Raw genomic sequence first — 16,408 nt, 5'->3', positions numbered from 1 at the left:
TTATCTTTAAAACATGGCACGATTATCTCTTATTTCCCATTCATCTAACCCTACAGACACTTCACTTTATCCTCTGCAGATTCCTTCACGTGTATTTGGTGTTCATTTTGCTCGTATGAGGGCACAATTGACAGCCCGGATGGACGCACGTAAACCTTACGACACTGTGTCACAGGCCACATGCGATGAAAAAAACGCATGTGTGTCAATCCTCTGTCATCAATCATCTGTGTGTGCCAATCATTCGCTCTTATTTAATCAAGCCTATCATTGGCCGATTGTGTTTCCGTCCCACTCCCCTTTTCTTTTGACCTTCAGAAGTCTAAATGTGAACGTTTACGATCGGGCGTCACCGGTCATGTGATTTTCTTAGAGCTCAAGCCATGTATACTGTAAACATATTTTGTAATGGCATGACAAATAAGCCTGGTTAGGGGTGTAATGGAATTCTAGAGCGCGGTCATATTAGTCATTTATCCTTATTGTTTTTTCCATACACCACTTGAATACATTTCTGAAAGTGCTAATTAATTCAATCATTAATTCATATGGCACAAATTGTAGGGATTGTTCCATGAAATTAAAAATGATAGATCTCCACATGGCTGGGGAGAGGGAAGTCCCTGCTAAAGCTACTGGCCCCACGACCCGACCTTGGATAAGCGGTAGAAAATGGGTGGACCTTCATCGTTGTTGCTTCCTTTAAACTCCTTCTCTCTTTATAACCCACATTACCCACCGATCCCCCTTTTCTCATTACAGTTTGCTTCATCCAACTAATTTTTAAAATGCATCCTGCAGTGAGCAAAATGTTGTTGTTTTTTTTTATCTAAAACTTGTATTTGTCTCAATAAAACACAAGTGCTCCCTTGTTGGCAACCAGCACAGAAGCAGAAAATTGTGTCTAATAACTGGGAGGGGGGCAGGGCTTCTCTGTGTGTACTATAGTTGCTGACCCGGTAAGAAGTGCCAAGTCAAGCACAAGGCGGTCTAGAGGAGGCAGTGGCATTTGCGGCTTAAAATGATGGACGCAGCCTGGAAGGGCTAACATCATCTTCAGCTATGCTCGAAGGGCGAGATGTGCTGATTCGCCATGCATCATAATAGATGCTGAGTCGCCTGAAATTCTGTTGTGGTCGCTATGGTGCTAACATGTTTTATATGTGAGGTACATGGAAGCCAGTTATACAGCCTTATATAAATGATGAATCGAATGCCCAAGTTGCATTCATTGTTCCATTTTGTCTGTGTTGAATTAATATAGACCAATTTGGCTGAGAATATTCATTTAAAAAATGTCATCGCGGTCATGTTTAATTTAGCTTAAAATGGTAAAGATACACAAAGGAATGAAAAAAGCACAAAAATGTCCCACTGAAAAGACACATTTTGATCCTACATTTATCTTTACATAAACTAATGCAATATCTTAATATAAAGATTAAATAGCAATTTCAATGTTTATTTTTCATATTTGTCCACCAGAGGGTGCTACATTTCGCATTTTAAGCGTGAAGCAAAATTCCACACCTTTTACTGTTTTCATCAAGGATGCAGAATGTGACTATATATTTTTATAGCAGATTTTGGGAAGGTGGGTAAATCAATGGTAAATCCAGTAAATCACTCATCTCTATCATATGCACAGATAAAGTTGTAATAGAATATTACAACTTTAATACGGGCGCAATCTGCTCATCTCCAAAAGCCTCAGTTTTAGGGTAACCCAAAAAATGGCATGTTTGTTGATTCTATTATCTTTAAAACATGGCACGATTATCTCTTACCACAGAGAACAGTAATGTTAACAAGCCTGCCAAATTTGAATGAATAGAACAACTTACTAAGTATATAAAAACAGATTTCAAAACTTGAAAATAACGTTATAGAACTGTTCTCTATATTGGTGCATCCAGCAGACGCATTTTCGGGGTGTAGCTATCGTTAGCTTGCTAACTGCAGGCTGGAGTGGTAAATGGGGCTCGTTATGGAAGCTAAGCATAGCTAACACTCAACTGAGCAGCCAAACGAAATGACGTCTCTTTGTCCTTATATGCTGTAGTGGGGGAGGGAACTCGCGCTAGAAAGTATACGTCCCAGCCCTGTGATGTCACGGGGCTGTGTTGTAGCCCTGGCCGCAAAATCAGGAAACAACAATCCAGTTATCCAACTGTTCTAAGTCTTTGCATATGTTTTCAGAACTTATCTTTAAACATATTTAATATATTTAGAAACAAAACACAGATAACTGCTTAGATCCCCTTTAAAGGTTAAACTTTCCTTAATAAAAAATGCTGTCGCCAAAACACTTCTTTTTAGTTTAAGATGGCTTGCTTTAACCAGGATCGCTCGCAGTATCGTGGCCGTGGTCTGTTTTGTGCTAGTCTTAGTGCCATAAAATGCTTGAATCCACGCTGACTGGCTGGGAACATCTGATTCTAGTAGCCAGCTGGTTAGCTTCTAGTTAGCTGTAGCTGGCTAGCTCTCGCCAATCATCTGCCACGATGTGTTGAATGAATCTTGCACAACACTATCCAGTTCATCTGCCGCGGTTGCAGTCTGCCATGAAGAGCCGTGCAGCTCCTCTGGCATTGCCATCGGATGCTTTGTTCTGTGGAGATTATCCTCTCGGGGGAGATGACTCCGTGATCCATGTGAGTTGTACAGTAACTAACTGTACAAATGCGCATATGCACAAGCAATGGAAGTAAATGCGGCGTGGCAGGATAGCAGCTCTTGTCAGAATCAAGTACTATGTTATTCTTTGATTCATTTTGATTCAAAGGCAAAAATTTTGATTCAGGATTTGTTTTTTCAGGTGGGCTTGCGATTCAATTAGAATCACCACAGATTCGTTCGTAGCGCTACTGAAAACATACAATAATAAACAATAGAATGTAAAGAATTTAACAGTTTGTGCATCGTACTAATTCAATGGGCATGGTGCTGCTCATTCTGGTGTGCACATCTTGGCTATCAAGGGGCAGTATAATACATACAGACATTAAACGTAGATTTTATGATAAAACACAGAAAAAGACTGTGCGTTGTGACCGTTTGTGTTCAAATATAAGTTGCTTAAATGTTTATAATTACCACAACGTTGATGCTTGTTTCGTTAGCATGGGCTTGTGTCAATAACTGTCTGCATTCTCTTCTAATTCAGGACCCCAACTCCCCTGTAGGCAGTCCACCTCATTCTCCCCGTGGGAACGGTTTGGACCGGGCTCCTGCCTTAAGGAAAGAGCTCCCGGGCTCCTCGGGTCCTGCAGAGACCCCGTCCACCCCGAACCCGTGTAGCCCCGCTCCAGGCAAAGCCAAGGATCCCTCACAGGCAAGATACTGCTTTTTGGCAGTAACACATCCTAAACTTTCTACGATAAATACACTCAATCGTCACAACATTACGTACACCCACACACACAGTTTGCTACACAGTTTTCGAAGAGTAACCAACTTTGAACAACAAAAATAACAAAATAACAGGCCAATTACTACATGTTTAGAGATATGAATATGAAAATAACTTCCACACAGAACTCCCCCTGCACATGTCACTTCAGAACGTGGGCAGGTTAAAAGTATTTTGTTGTTCATAAATATTTGTAATATAAAATAAGACAACCTTTATTAGTCCCACAATGGGGACATTTGCATTGTTTCAGCTTCAATTGTGGATATAGGAAATATAAATGTGCAATTTAAATAGCATGCACGAGAAGACGTAATAAAAAATAGAAACCAAAACTATTGTCCATACAGAAACTATCCAATTCAGTCTACCAGCAATGTTATTTATTTGTTTGCAAAATAGAGTGCTGAGTTTTAATTTTGATGCTTGAGATCTGATTAATCTGCTTTAATAGACTCATGTTTTTTGTTTGTTTGTTTTTTTGTTTGTTTTTGTTACCAGGGTTGAAAATAGAATTGGCAAACGTGAATTCATCCATAGACAGAAATTTTTTTAATGATGCAACGTCAAAATCTCACATACTGGTACTTTGATTCAGCCTGCAACTGCATCCTTCATTACAAGGTTGATGTAATAAAAACGTAAAATGAAGTCATAATTTATTAATGATTATGACTGTCAGACGGAAATATTCTTGCCAAAATTTGAAAATATGGAAATTCAGACAAATTTGGACAAATTGTTCTGGAAGTGAATTTTTATTGTTGGCAGCCCTGCTTCTGTATGTGTTCAAATAATAATGTCGTGCTGAAGCAGCATGTGGCTCATTACTCAAGATTATTTTGTATTCTGTTCCAAGTACCTGTAAACATTGACATGCTTGTGATCGTGACGTGTTTCATGTTTAGTATAAGTTTGGCAGAAGCTACCATGCTGTTCAGTAGACCTTTTACTGTATACTGCATTCTGTGCATGTACTCTATACAATTTCTCCATATGTCTGTTCCTCACTAATTTCAAAAGACTACCTGTCTCCACATACTGTAAGTGATATCCCCAAATTGCCCATGTGTTCCCATTCCTATTTGTTATTCGTTTGACCCAGATGGATAAGTCGCAGTCGCCCTTGTCCAAGTCCAGCACCCCGTCGCCATCCCACCGTGAGGCCCTCACCCCGGGAGCTCCTGGAGCGCCCGGTCCCAGCACATCCTGCCTTCGCCTGGTCAGCAAAGCGGCGTCTGCGGCTGACCCCCTAGGTGAGACCCCTTGCCTTTTGCCTTACAACTTTTTTTTACTTATTACAGGTGCATCTCAATAAATAAGAATATAAGAATAAGCTTAAGATTGTCTTTATTGAAGGTGAATATGGTGTAAAACTGAATTTATTTCAGTAGTTCAATTAAAAAAATGAAACGCGTATAATTTATAGTTTCACAACACAAAGAGTGAAAAATTGCAGTGTTTATTTTTACAGTTTTGATGATTGTAGCTTCCAGCAAACAAAAAAACCCAAATACACCATTACATACGAAGTTATCAAGCTTTATTTTGAATATTTAAATCAAGTAGGCATTGTCCTTCAGAAAAGTATTTTCTTATGTGTTTAATGAATCTGTATATGTGTATAACTGCTGAAATAAATGGCTAATGTTGTAAGATGAGTTTGAAATAATGTGTGTTTGGGATACAATTTTGGGATATACATATGGGTTAAACAATAAACATGGCCAATTATAATTTGTTGTTTTTTTTGGGGGGGGAGGCATCAATTACTTAGCTAGTACTTTACTGTATTTCAAAAGAGTGCTTGTGTGTCATGTCTCGATGTCCTCCCTTTTTTCCTCTCCTCTCCTTCTCCTCTTCACTTTCCCAGCACTCCGCAGCCCCATGTCTGTGCCCTCCGGTTCATACCCGGCTCATTTTGGCGTGGTGTCCCACGCAGGACTCAACGGGGAGCTGGCCAGTCCCGGAGGTTTCGGCGGGCCTCTAACTCTCTCGCCCCAAATCAGCGCAGCGGCCAGCGCCTACGCCCGAAGCCCAATGGTGAGCCGCGTTAACCGTCCGTGTCCGAGTTTGATTCACATCGTGTCCGATGTGATCCGCTCAAAAGTAGATATCGTGTGTAGTGCTCTTTTACTTGTGACTGATGAGATGATTTGCAATGGCTCACGTGCATGACACAACACTAATGGGTACAGTAACGTCTCCTATAAACACGTGGTGTCTTTCCACCCACTTTTATCAATCTAATTCCTATTTTTTTCTTTTATCCTGAAACCCACCAGGTGGCTTATGACTCTCGGTCTCACCTGAGGGCCCCGCTGTCATCCTCTCTGCCTGGCTCATCTGGCGGCAAGCCGTGAGTTGTTTTTTTTTTTGCTCACACCTACACAATCATCAAGAGTTGACTCAAAAATATCCATCCATCCATCCATTCTCAGAGCCGCTTCTCCTCACTAGGGTCGCGGGCGTGCTGGAGCCTATCCCAGCTATCATCGGCCATTCGCACTCACATTCACACCTATGGGCAATTTTAGAGTCGTCAATTAACCTACCATGCATGTTTTTGGGATGTGGATGGAAACCGGAGTGTCCAGAGAAAACCCACACAGGCACAGGGAGAACGTGCAAACTCCACCCAGTTGGGCCGGGGATTGAACCCCGGTCCTCAGAACTGTGAGGCAGACGCTCTAACCAGTCGTCCACCGTACTGCACTCCAAAATATATCTTTCACAATACTCTAAATACTGTATGGCAACCAGCGTATCGCATGCCTTGAGATACGAGTGACACGACAACCACAGACCTTTGCCTTCCGCTAGCTTAATGCTAATACAAAATGCAAACTGCCATAGACAGACTAACGAATAGTATTGCTAGTTGCTGTGTTTTATCCATTCAAGCAACGGCTATTTGAACACAAATGGTGAAGCAAGAAGGACAATATACAGTAAGAATACTCAAAGGCGTATTTTATTTATCTCCAGCAAAAAATTACTAATATTTATTAATCTAATGAGTCACTTACAGTAGTTGTGAAAGTCTTCTTTGTTTGTGTCTTTGTGACTGTATTATACTTCCCCCTGGTGGTGAATGCGCACACAGCAGAAGGAGCAGTACAAAGTCTATTGAACTGAAGCAAAACATGTTATATAAGATAACACAAACTGTTATGTGATTATGCTATAACTTATTACTGTATGTTTTTATATGGTACAATACTAGTGTCTTTTTAATTAAAAGACATAATACAATGATTTGTTGGTGATTTTAGGCGGACTGTAACAGATGAGTGGCATTTGCATAAATTTCAATAGAGAGCATGGTCACCAAACAAATTCTACTTGTAAGTCAAGGTACCACTGCATAATACATTACATGCATATGCGCTTCCTAATTACTTGCAAGGAATCAACTTGAAAGACAGCCAATGGTGTTTCCCAACAAACGTCTTTCTCGTTTTTTTTCTAATTTTTCGGTCGTGATTCACGTCACTTGCCCCAGACGAGCACCTGCTTCAGTATCGATCCTCCATTAGCGCTGTCACCTTGACTCCGCATTGTGAAGCATTGTGCCATTATGCTGCCCACTGCAACAACATGTCACTGATGTGTGTACGTGCTAGTGCAAAAACCTGCAGGCTCTTGAATTTAATATTTCTGGATTAATTAATATTGCTGCAAATACTGACTCTATTACAGCGTTTCATAGTCCATCAACGCCTCCTGGCTGTTTGTCACATACAGGGCTTACTCGTTCCACGTGAGCGCAGACGGACAGATGCAGCCGGTGCCCTTTCCCCCCGACGCCCTGCTGGGCCCGGGCATCCCTCGCCACGCCCGGCAGATCCACAGCCTGAGCCACGGCGAGGTGGTGTGCGCCGTCACCTATCAGCACGTCCACGCGTCACGTCTACACGGGGGGCAAAGGCTGCGTCAAGGTCTGGGACATCAGCCAGCCGGGCAGCAAGAGTCCCATGGCCCAGCTCGACTGTCTGGTCAGTCCTTTTGAACGGCTTTACACTTACATATCAGTTTAATAAAACAATGAATTAGACATAGAAATATAAAATAATAATGGATAAAATATTTTCCTTCCTTTAAAACCCGTTTCGTGACCTCCCATGCCTATTTGACTCAAATAGCTGTCAATGGCAGTGAATGAGTTTTTAATGTGTACGTAAACAAACAAACAAATGAAAATGTTTCTGCAAAATGAATACACATAACCATGTTCTGAAAATAATTTTAAAAAGCTAATAAACATATAATGAGAATAATTATATATAATAATGAGAAAAAATATGAGAATAATAAATACACATATTTCCTTCATTGTATTTTAAAAAATAGATTTTACATTTTACTTAATTATACAAATCATACACAACATAAAAAAGTGCATTTGTAAAATAATGTAAATATGAAATCAGTGTTATTTTCTTTCTTTATTTTCTTAATCTATAATAAATGACATGCTAAAAATATAAACATGTCTATATCATATCGTAGAAATTTATAAATAAAGTAAAAAGAAATTTTAGACCTTTAAATTTAAATTTTTAATTTAAATTAATTAAATACAGTTACATTTTTACATTTTAGCTTATAATATCATTTCCACAACATGGACAAATATGTGCTCATAAAATAATATAAAATAAATAACAAATTTGTTTTAGTAAATTAAATATTTTAGTTTGTAATTTCTATAGAACATGCGCAAAAGCATGTCTATGAATCAGAATCCAATTCAATAATATCTAATAAATTAAATGCTAAAAATATATATATGTCAATATCAAATATTAAAAGATAATTAAATTGTAATAATTTGAATTATTAGAAAGAACATTTTCCTTTTTACATTTTATTTCATAACGTAATTTCTATAACATGTACAACAGTGTGTTCAAATAATAATAATAGTAAAATAAATAAAGTAAATAATAAGTGTAATATAACACAAACAAAAAAGTGTATACCGTAAATAATATACATTATACAATCTATAATCTTTTGCATGTAAAAATCAATAATATATATAGAATGTAATGGCCGAAGAATTTGATTACGGAGATTCAAAAGTCAGTTTTCTTACCATAGTTTTGTCCTTCTCTGGTCCCAGCAGAACCGCGACAACTACATCCGCTCCTGTAAGATCCTACCCGACGGCCGCACGCTGATCGTGGGCGGCGAGGCCAGCACGCTGTCCATCTGGGACCTGGCCACGCCCACCCCTCGCATCAAAGCCGAGCTGACGTCGTCGGCGCCCGCCTGCTACGCTCTGGCCATCTCGCCCGACAACAAGGTGTGCTTCTCCTGCTGCAGCGACGGAAACATCGTCGTCTGGGACCTGCACAACCAGACGCTCGTCAGGTAACACCAGACGTGGATGTGGTTAACTAAAAAAAAAAAAAAAAAAAAAAAGGAATGTGTGGTGAGGGCAGGTTGAAAATAAAGTTTTTCTGACAAACTAAAGCAAGGTATACAATCGTTACAATTTTTAACATTTGAACCATTTTTTTAAATGTGAGAGACACCGCACCTGTCACTGAAAGACTTGGCTGTACTTCTTACTGCTTTACAGTGTGTGATGGTACTGCGCAATATGCACAAAGGTTTATATCCCGAATGTACTTTTCCTCATAATTACATTAAATTATTGGCAATGTGTAACTTTTCTCTATTTAAAATACAATAAAACACAAATATCCAGTGGAAAAATACCATTCAAAATATCTGGTAGTAGAGCCAGTTTTCAAGGAATGTAGACTATTGTTGTGTACATTGCAATGTAGGGCTTAAGCAGAAAAGTGAAGAAAGAAAAGGGCCAACAGTGGAAGCTTCAAAAGGTGTATAGCATGTTTTTTTTTTGTTTTTTCCCCCCTCCATATTGAACGTGTTTGTGTTGTTGCCTCAGACAATTCCAGGGCCACACGGACGGAGCGAGCTGCATCGACATCTCCAACGACGGCACCAAGCTGTGGACGGGCGGACTGGACAACACGGTGCGCTGCTGGGACCTGAGGGAGGGACGGCAGCTGCAGCAGCACGACTTCACCTCACAGGTACGCGCGTATACATTCATTACATGAATCAGTCTCTATCAGTTATTGATATTGGTCAGTTATCTATCTTTGGCCCAAATGTGTCCCACATTGCTTTGGTTTGCTTTGGTAGCTTTGCATTGATTAGCCTTGCCTGTCATATGGCAGTGGAAAATATTGCAGAATATTTTTTATTTTAATGTGGAGAAAAAACAAATAAAAATACCCCAAAAGACACCAAGAGTTGTCTTTTGGGGTTTTATGCCTGCAAGAAGAGGAGAAATGGAGGAGACACAAGGTCTTCATGATCTGACCCATGATCACAATTGTTGACGCTTACTTGGGCGAGAGAGTACAACAGTCACATGCTGCTTCATCAAGTATACAGACAACTACTGTACATAATCATCTGATCACACAACAAGGAGCTGAATGGTGATCACAAAGCAAGTGTGCAAAAACTAGGCTTGGGTAATGTGCCACATGCTGCTTCACCAAGGTGAAAAACAAGTCCATCATTATCTGATCATACAACAGTGAGCCGACTCGTTGACGTGTTTTTTTATGGTTTTCCCTAAAATTGGGTAATTAAACGTGTATATTCCTTTTTAGTTACATTTTTTTTTTTTGCTATTTGATACATTTTAATTGGTCTAATTAAATAATTGGTTAATTGATTTATTGTACATAAGAAAATAAAAATGTATTGGGAAAATCAAAAATAGATATATTACAACATTTGGAAAATACAATTATCACAATAAACTATTTGTCATTTTAACTTGTTTTTTTTCCTCATCCACAAGTAAACTGGCCTGAGATTAAATATGGCCCTCGAGCACAAAGTAGTGGTGTTATTGTAGTAGTAGTAGTAGTAGTAGTACAGCATGCACACACACGCACCACCCAAACACTGCTCACACTGTGCGTGAAAGAATAGCAGCCAAGGAAGCAAAGGGTGCAGATATGAAAACAAAAGGGTGAAATGGGAGAAGCTGTCGGGAAATGAGGGATGAGGGCAGGAAGAAGATAAGATTGATGAAAGGACGCCAACGTGACGAGAAGAGAACGAAGCAGGAAGGAGAGAAACGGTAGATTATGGAAAGATTAAAAGAAATAATAATAAAACAATTTAAAAAAGCGATAAGAACATTCAACATGATGGATGCAAAAGTCAAAGGCCAACCTGCGTGTTTTGGTTGAACCCGTGGGCAGATCTTCTCCCTGGGTTACTGCCCGACGGGCGAGTGGCTGGCGGTGGGCATGGAGAGCAGCAACGTGGAAGTCCTGCACGTGTCCAAGCCCGACAAGTACCAGCTGCACCTTCACGAGAGCTGCGTGCTCTCGCTCAAGTTCGCCTACTGCGGTGAGAACGCACACGCGCGCTTCGGTTGCATCACTTCCGCTTATAGTGTACAACAACACTGAAAATAAGATTTGGGAATTAGGACATTGCAAAGAAAAAAAAACACTGGAAACCGTAACTTGAAACTCTAACGTCGGCTTGAAACAATAATTTGGAACGCTAAAACCTTCATTTGGGAATTGAATTCCTATCCCTTTGTGTAGAACTCTAGACAATGCTTGAAACCTTAACTTGAAACTTCAAGTCTTAACCCTAGTTTGAAAACCCGAATTTTAAATCCTGACCTCGGCTTGAAGGCCTAATTTGAAACTCTTACCCTCGTTTTAAATAAACCCTTGCCTGGGCTTAAAACCTTAATTTGAAACGCTAAACCTAGTTTCAATACTTAATTTGAAACCCTAACATTACTTTGAAGAAAATGTCTGAATTTAAAACCTTAACTTGGAACCCAAACTTGAAACCTTAACCCTAGTTTGAAAACTTAATTTGAAACCCTTATATTGGCTTTAAATCATAACCTTTGTTTTAAACCTTAGCCAAGGCTTGAAACCTTAACTTGAAACCCGTCTTTGATACACTGACCCTAGTTTGAAACCCTGATTTGAATCCCTAACCCTAGTTGAAAACTCTTAATTTGAAACCCTAACCCATTTGAAACTCAACTTTGACACATGAACCCTAGTTTGAAGCCGTAATTGGAAAACCCTACCCCTAGTTTGAAACCTATTTGAAACCTTAACCCTAGTTTGAAACCCTAACCCTAGTTTGAAACCCTAATTTGGAACCCTAACCCATTTGAAACCCTACTTTGACATCGTAACCCTAGTTTGAAACCCTAATTTGAAACCCTAATCCTACTTTATAACCCTTAATTCGGAACCCTGATATTGGATTGAAATCCTCAGCCTTGTCTAAATCCCTAAACCAAGGCTTGAAACCGTAATTTGATACCTTAAACCCTACTTTGAAACCCTGGTATTGTCTTGAAACCCCTTGTTTTAAACTGTTGCCTAGGCTTGATACCTTAACCCTTGTTTGAAACCCTAAGCCTACTTTGAAAAACTTGGCGAGGCTTCAAACCTGAACTTGAAGCCCTAACTCTAGTTTGAAGCCTTAATTTGAACCCCTAAACCTGGCTTCAAACCCTAACTTTTTATTTTTTTTATTTTTTATTTTTTTGCTTTTGTTTGTTTCAATTTCAGGCAAGTGGTTCGTGAGCACAGGCAAAGACAACCTGTTGAACGCGTGGAGGACGCCGTACGGAGCCAGTATTTTTCAGGTGACTTGTCTTTCTAATGTTCTTGCAGAAAGAGGAGCGCAAACGCTCTTCTGACTAACATGGCAGTTGTTAACTTACTAAACGAGAACCACTTCATTCCTGTTCCTGGTTCCCGGCGGCTGCAGCAACCCCATTTGCTCAAAACGGATTGTGCGTAAAATTGGTGAAAAAATTCTCAAGTGAAAATGTTGCTTGTCATCCTCCGTGGTGGTCACCTGTAATTCTATGAATGAATTTTCTTATTTTTTAGGGTTTGTTGCAAGAACTCTCAACTGAGTCAAATGTGAAACTTTTCTTCACGTGTGTCTGTATTGCACTGCCCCCAAGTGGATAGGAAGGAGCAGCACAATGTCCATTGAACTGAAGCAAAAAGTGTTGCAAAAACTGTTGAATTCTTTATACTCTACTTCATTATGTCATTACTGTATGGTTTTTTTTTATATACAGTGCAATATTGTCGTGTGCTATTATTCTCATTAGAAAACACATTTTAAAGGAGTGTTGTTTTTTTGGGAGGTTGGAACGGATTCATGGGATTTCCATTCATTCCAATGGGGCTCGATTCTTTGATTAAGTTACGAGCGTGATCGCGGAACAAATTCAATTTGTATTTCAAGGCACCATTGTACAGTATAGGAATTTACCAGTACATGTTTATAACTAGGATGATTCTAAATTAGCTTACAGCTGAAGAAACTCACAAACTGAAGAAAATTAGAAAATGACATAAGCAACAGTCCAAAAGGATTTCAAAATGACTTCTGATTGTCTGTCTAATATGAGTTTGACTTTTTCTGACATGAATGAACTTTTCACTTTGTGACTGTCTGATGGCTTTGTGGTTTGTGTCTTGGATGTCCTTCAGACTTTTCACTTCAGTTGTTTTTTTTTTTTTTCGTGTTTCAGCAAGAACTATATTGATTTTGCACTGAAGACGCAGAGGTCGCGCTGCGCCGGAAGGTCGCGGCCTGCTGCCGCGAGCCGCCACGTTACGTAGCACAAGTGCTATTGACGTTTGCGGCTAACGAGCCTCCAGAGAGTGCGTGTGTGCGTGTGTGCGTGTGTGTGTGTGTGTGTGTGTCACCGCCTACGATGAGTCAGCGTGTGTTTATCACGTGTTTGAATTGCAAATGCATCTTGTATAATTGAGTGACGAGTCACGTTTTTCTCTCTCTATCTCTCCGGGTGTCTCTCGTCCCTCGTCGCGGTCCAGTCCAAGGAGTCGTCGTCCGTGCTGAGCTGCGACGTTTCCCCGGACGACAAGTACATCGTGACCGGCTCGGGGGACAAGAAGGCCACCGTGTACGAGGTGGTCTACTGAGTGAGTGGACATTCCGGTTGCCTTGACAACCGCTCGCATATCCCATAATACTGTGGAAGCGCCCCGCACAACATCTACAGCATGAACGGGCAGTGGTGCATACAAATAAGTCAGAGAAGGACACTACTCACAAAAAAATGCAATACTGAGCAAGATTTCAGGTTGAACCTAAAATGCACGTTAACCTTTTTAGGTGAACTTAATTTGACCCTCTCTAAACTTCTGAATGAATGTCCAACTGTTCAACGTTTCAGTACTTTTTGCCCAATTTGTTGTTTTCAAACACGGAGCTGAACAGCAAAATTCACCAAAGTCCTGGTTAATCAGAATTGGTTTTTAAAAAGACCCCTTCATATTTTGACATCACGAGACCAAGACGACATCTAACATTTGATCAACAGTACAACACCATAAGCAGGTAACAATCTGCAAAAGAGCTGCAGAGAGACTGGAAGAGTCACTGAAAGGCTGTGGAAGGTTTCACACATCAAACACCTGTTGTAAAGTTCAGCTCCTTCTTGGAGAAGAGCAAGTTGTTCAAAAAGTGCAGTGTGGTACCTTGAGCGCCCCGAAACCGTCGTTTGGTCGTTTGACGTGAGGCAAAATTTAAGTGAAGTAAAAAAAAAAAATAATAATAATAATAATAATTCAGATAGTGTGATGCCCTCGTTTGTGGGAAAGGAGAGCCACATTTGCTGATCAATGCACTTTCAGACCTTTACTGAACGGGACAAACTGCCAAAACACTCACAAGGAGCTGCTGTAGGCCACAACTCACGCGCATACGCTCACACGCAGACTAACTTGCCAACCCGACCCACTAGGCCACACCCCTTAAAGGCACACACCCAACACACAAATACTGTAGGACGTACTTTGTTTACACTATAAAAACGGTGGAACGGATTAATGGCGTTTCAATTCATTTCGATGGGGAAAATTGATTTGAACAAACGGAGCCAACATTCAACAGTTAAGAGAAGCTCAAATTAAGTTCACTTATGCGGCACGGTGGACGACTGGTTAGCGCGTCAGCCTCACAGTTCTGAGGTGCGGGGTTCAATCCCCGTCCCCGACTGTGTGGAGTTTGCATGTTCTCCCCCGTGCCTGCGTGGGTTTTCTCCGGGCACTCCGGTTTCCTCCCACATCCCAAAAACATGCATTAATTGTAGATTCTAAATTGACCGTAGGTGTGACTGTGAGTGTAAATGGTTGTTTGTTTGTATGTGCCCTGCGATTGGCTGGCAACCAGTTCAGGGTGTCCACTGCCTCCTGCCCGATGACAGCTGGTATAGGCTCCAGCACAACCGCGACCCGAGTGAGGAGAAGCGGCTCAGAAAATGGATGGATGGATGGATGGAAGTTCACTTATAAAGGTTACTGTGCATTTTCATCCTGAAATTTTACCAGAAAGCCCTACATGCCTCACTTTTTTTCAGGAGTGTATACACGAGTGTATGTGTGTGTGCGTGTCCGCGACACACACAGACACACGCACACGAGAGGAATATAAATGAAAAGGAGGAGGCTGTCTAATGAGCAGTTTCCTGATTAAGAGCTCAGCATATGAAGGGAAGTCCCAAAGCACCAAAACTCCCCAGCCCGCCCCCACCCAACCCCCACACCCAAGCACACACACACACACACGTCACGAGCTGGGAAAAGCGCCCACACCACAAGGGGGGGGGGGGGTTACATGACCCCACCCCCGCCCATTCCAGGGAAAGAAACACAGCCAATTAAACAGCCTCCTTACTTATTATACTATTATCTCTTACTTCCTTCTGACGACGTCTAATGAGGGCCACTCTGTTCTCATGACAGCCAACAGAGGGCCCACTCCTGTGCCCCCCCCCCCCACCCCCCGCCTCTCCTTCAAGTGTTACACAATGTGTCCTTTTTGCATTCATATCATTGATTATCAACAATTTTGTACTTGTTTCCAGGCATTTCTGTCCACTCTTCTTCATTTCTACCTGCCTGTGTTCTAATGTGTTCAAGGTAGCCTGTAGCAAACGTGTCATATATAAACAGGACTTTTTTTTTTTTTTTTTTTTGCCAAAACTGCTCACAATAATAACTGTAATTGGGACAAAATGGAAGAAATAAAATCAGCAAAACTATTTGTTCACCAAGGTAAATACAGTCTAATTTCTTCTCCCATAGGGAATAATGTAATGAGAAATAAACTGGCAACATATTGAAAATTTAAAGAGCCTGTAAACTGAATTGAGATTTGTTTCATTATACATCTGAAGAATATTGCTGAAGACGTACAAAGACTGCAAACCACATAATTCTGAATTGCGGCAATATAGCGTTTAACAGTTTTTCACTCCAAAAAGTGTGACAGCCAGTATGTGGACAGGGGCTTTGCGCTTGCACAGCCACTTTAGAGCGGCTCGTTGTCGCCGCATGGAAAAGCCCCGCGATGACCCAGTGGGAAATATTCCTGCCACCGGTGTAGTAATGTGTAGGCATAAGAAAGATGCTAATCTAGAAAAATATTGACACAAAATATTACCTTTTTGTACAACTTTCTAGTAAATTCTCGTGGGACGATGGTCGCAATCACTTGGGAACGCTGGCCTGTTGCACTGATGTTCATTTTTATTTTATTTTTATTTTTTTTGGGGTGTATTTTGTAGTTTGTAAGTACACAGCAAATAATTTGGACATGTGGACGATGATGCTTTTGCCTGCCTGCCTTTCTGCCTGTCAGCCACAATGCTAATTCTCTCATTATCCACACAAGGCTGTATGTATGTACAGTATATGTATGATGGCCATGCATTTGCTTTTTTTCTTGTTACATTTTACAAGCTGATGTACAGTTTGTTTTTCCCTCGTAAAGGCCGACGGGGCTTTGTCCCGCTGCGTTGTCGTCCCTCCCATGTGCTGTATAAACAAGGATACTAATGCTATAATGTGCGCAAAATAAACCCAACACGTGTTCATCCTTTACATGACTTTGTTTGCT

The 16,408-nt window shown here is 40.7% G+C and overlaps 1 protein-coding gene and 1 long non-coding RNA gene across 2 annotated transcripts in view; one reads left to right on the top strand and one right to left on the bottom strand.

The window, feature by feature from the left end:
* Positions 1-16,382, top strand: part of tle2b (TLE family member 2, transcriptional corepressor b) — an 85,063-nt gene extending 68,681 nt beyond the window's left edge. The window contains 11 exon segments of the mRNA XM_061683094.1: positions 3,167-3,334; positions 4,518-4,668; positions 5,286-5,455; positions 5,698-5,771; positions 7,160-7,301; positions 7,303-7,410; positions 8,544-8,791; positions 9,336-9,483; positions 10,678-10,828; positions 12,031-12,107; positions 13,321-16,382. Of these exon segments, the coding sequence (XP_061539078.1) occupies positions 3,167-3,334; positions 4,518-4,668; positions 5,286-5,455; positions 5,698-5,771; positions 7,160-7,301; positions 7,303-7,410; positions 8,544-8,791; positions 9,336-9,483; positions 10,678-10,828; positions 12,031-12,107; positions 13,321-13,428 (1,545 nt within the window). The 3' untranslated portion in view covers positions 13,429-16,382.
* Positions 6,443-10,774, bottom strand: LOC133405971 (uncharacterized). Its single transcript, XR_009769008.1, has 3 exons — positions 10,649-10,774; positions 8,514-8,768; positions 6,443-7,325 (listed from the first exon to the last, which is right to left on the bottom strand). It is a non-coding gene; the product is annotated as an uncharacterized LOC133405971 (long non-coding RNA).
* Positions 16,383-16,408: the final 26 nt, after the last annotated feature.

Source organism: Phycodurus eques, chromosome 8 (genome assembly GCF_024500275.1).
Source record: "Phycodurus eques isolate BA_2022a chromosome 8, UOR_Pequ_1.1, whole genome shotgun sequence".
Lineage (NCBI taxonomy): Eukaryota > Metazoa > Chordata > Actinopteri > Syngnathiformes > Syngnathidae > Phycodurus > Phycodurus eques.
Note: the sequence above shows the minus strand (reverse complement) of the source record. Positions and strands in the feature narration are given on the sequence as shown.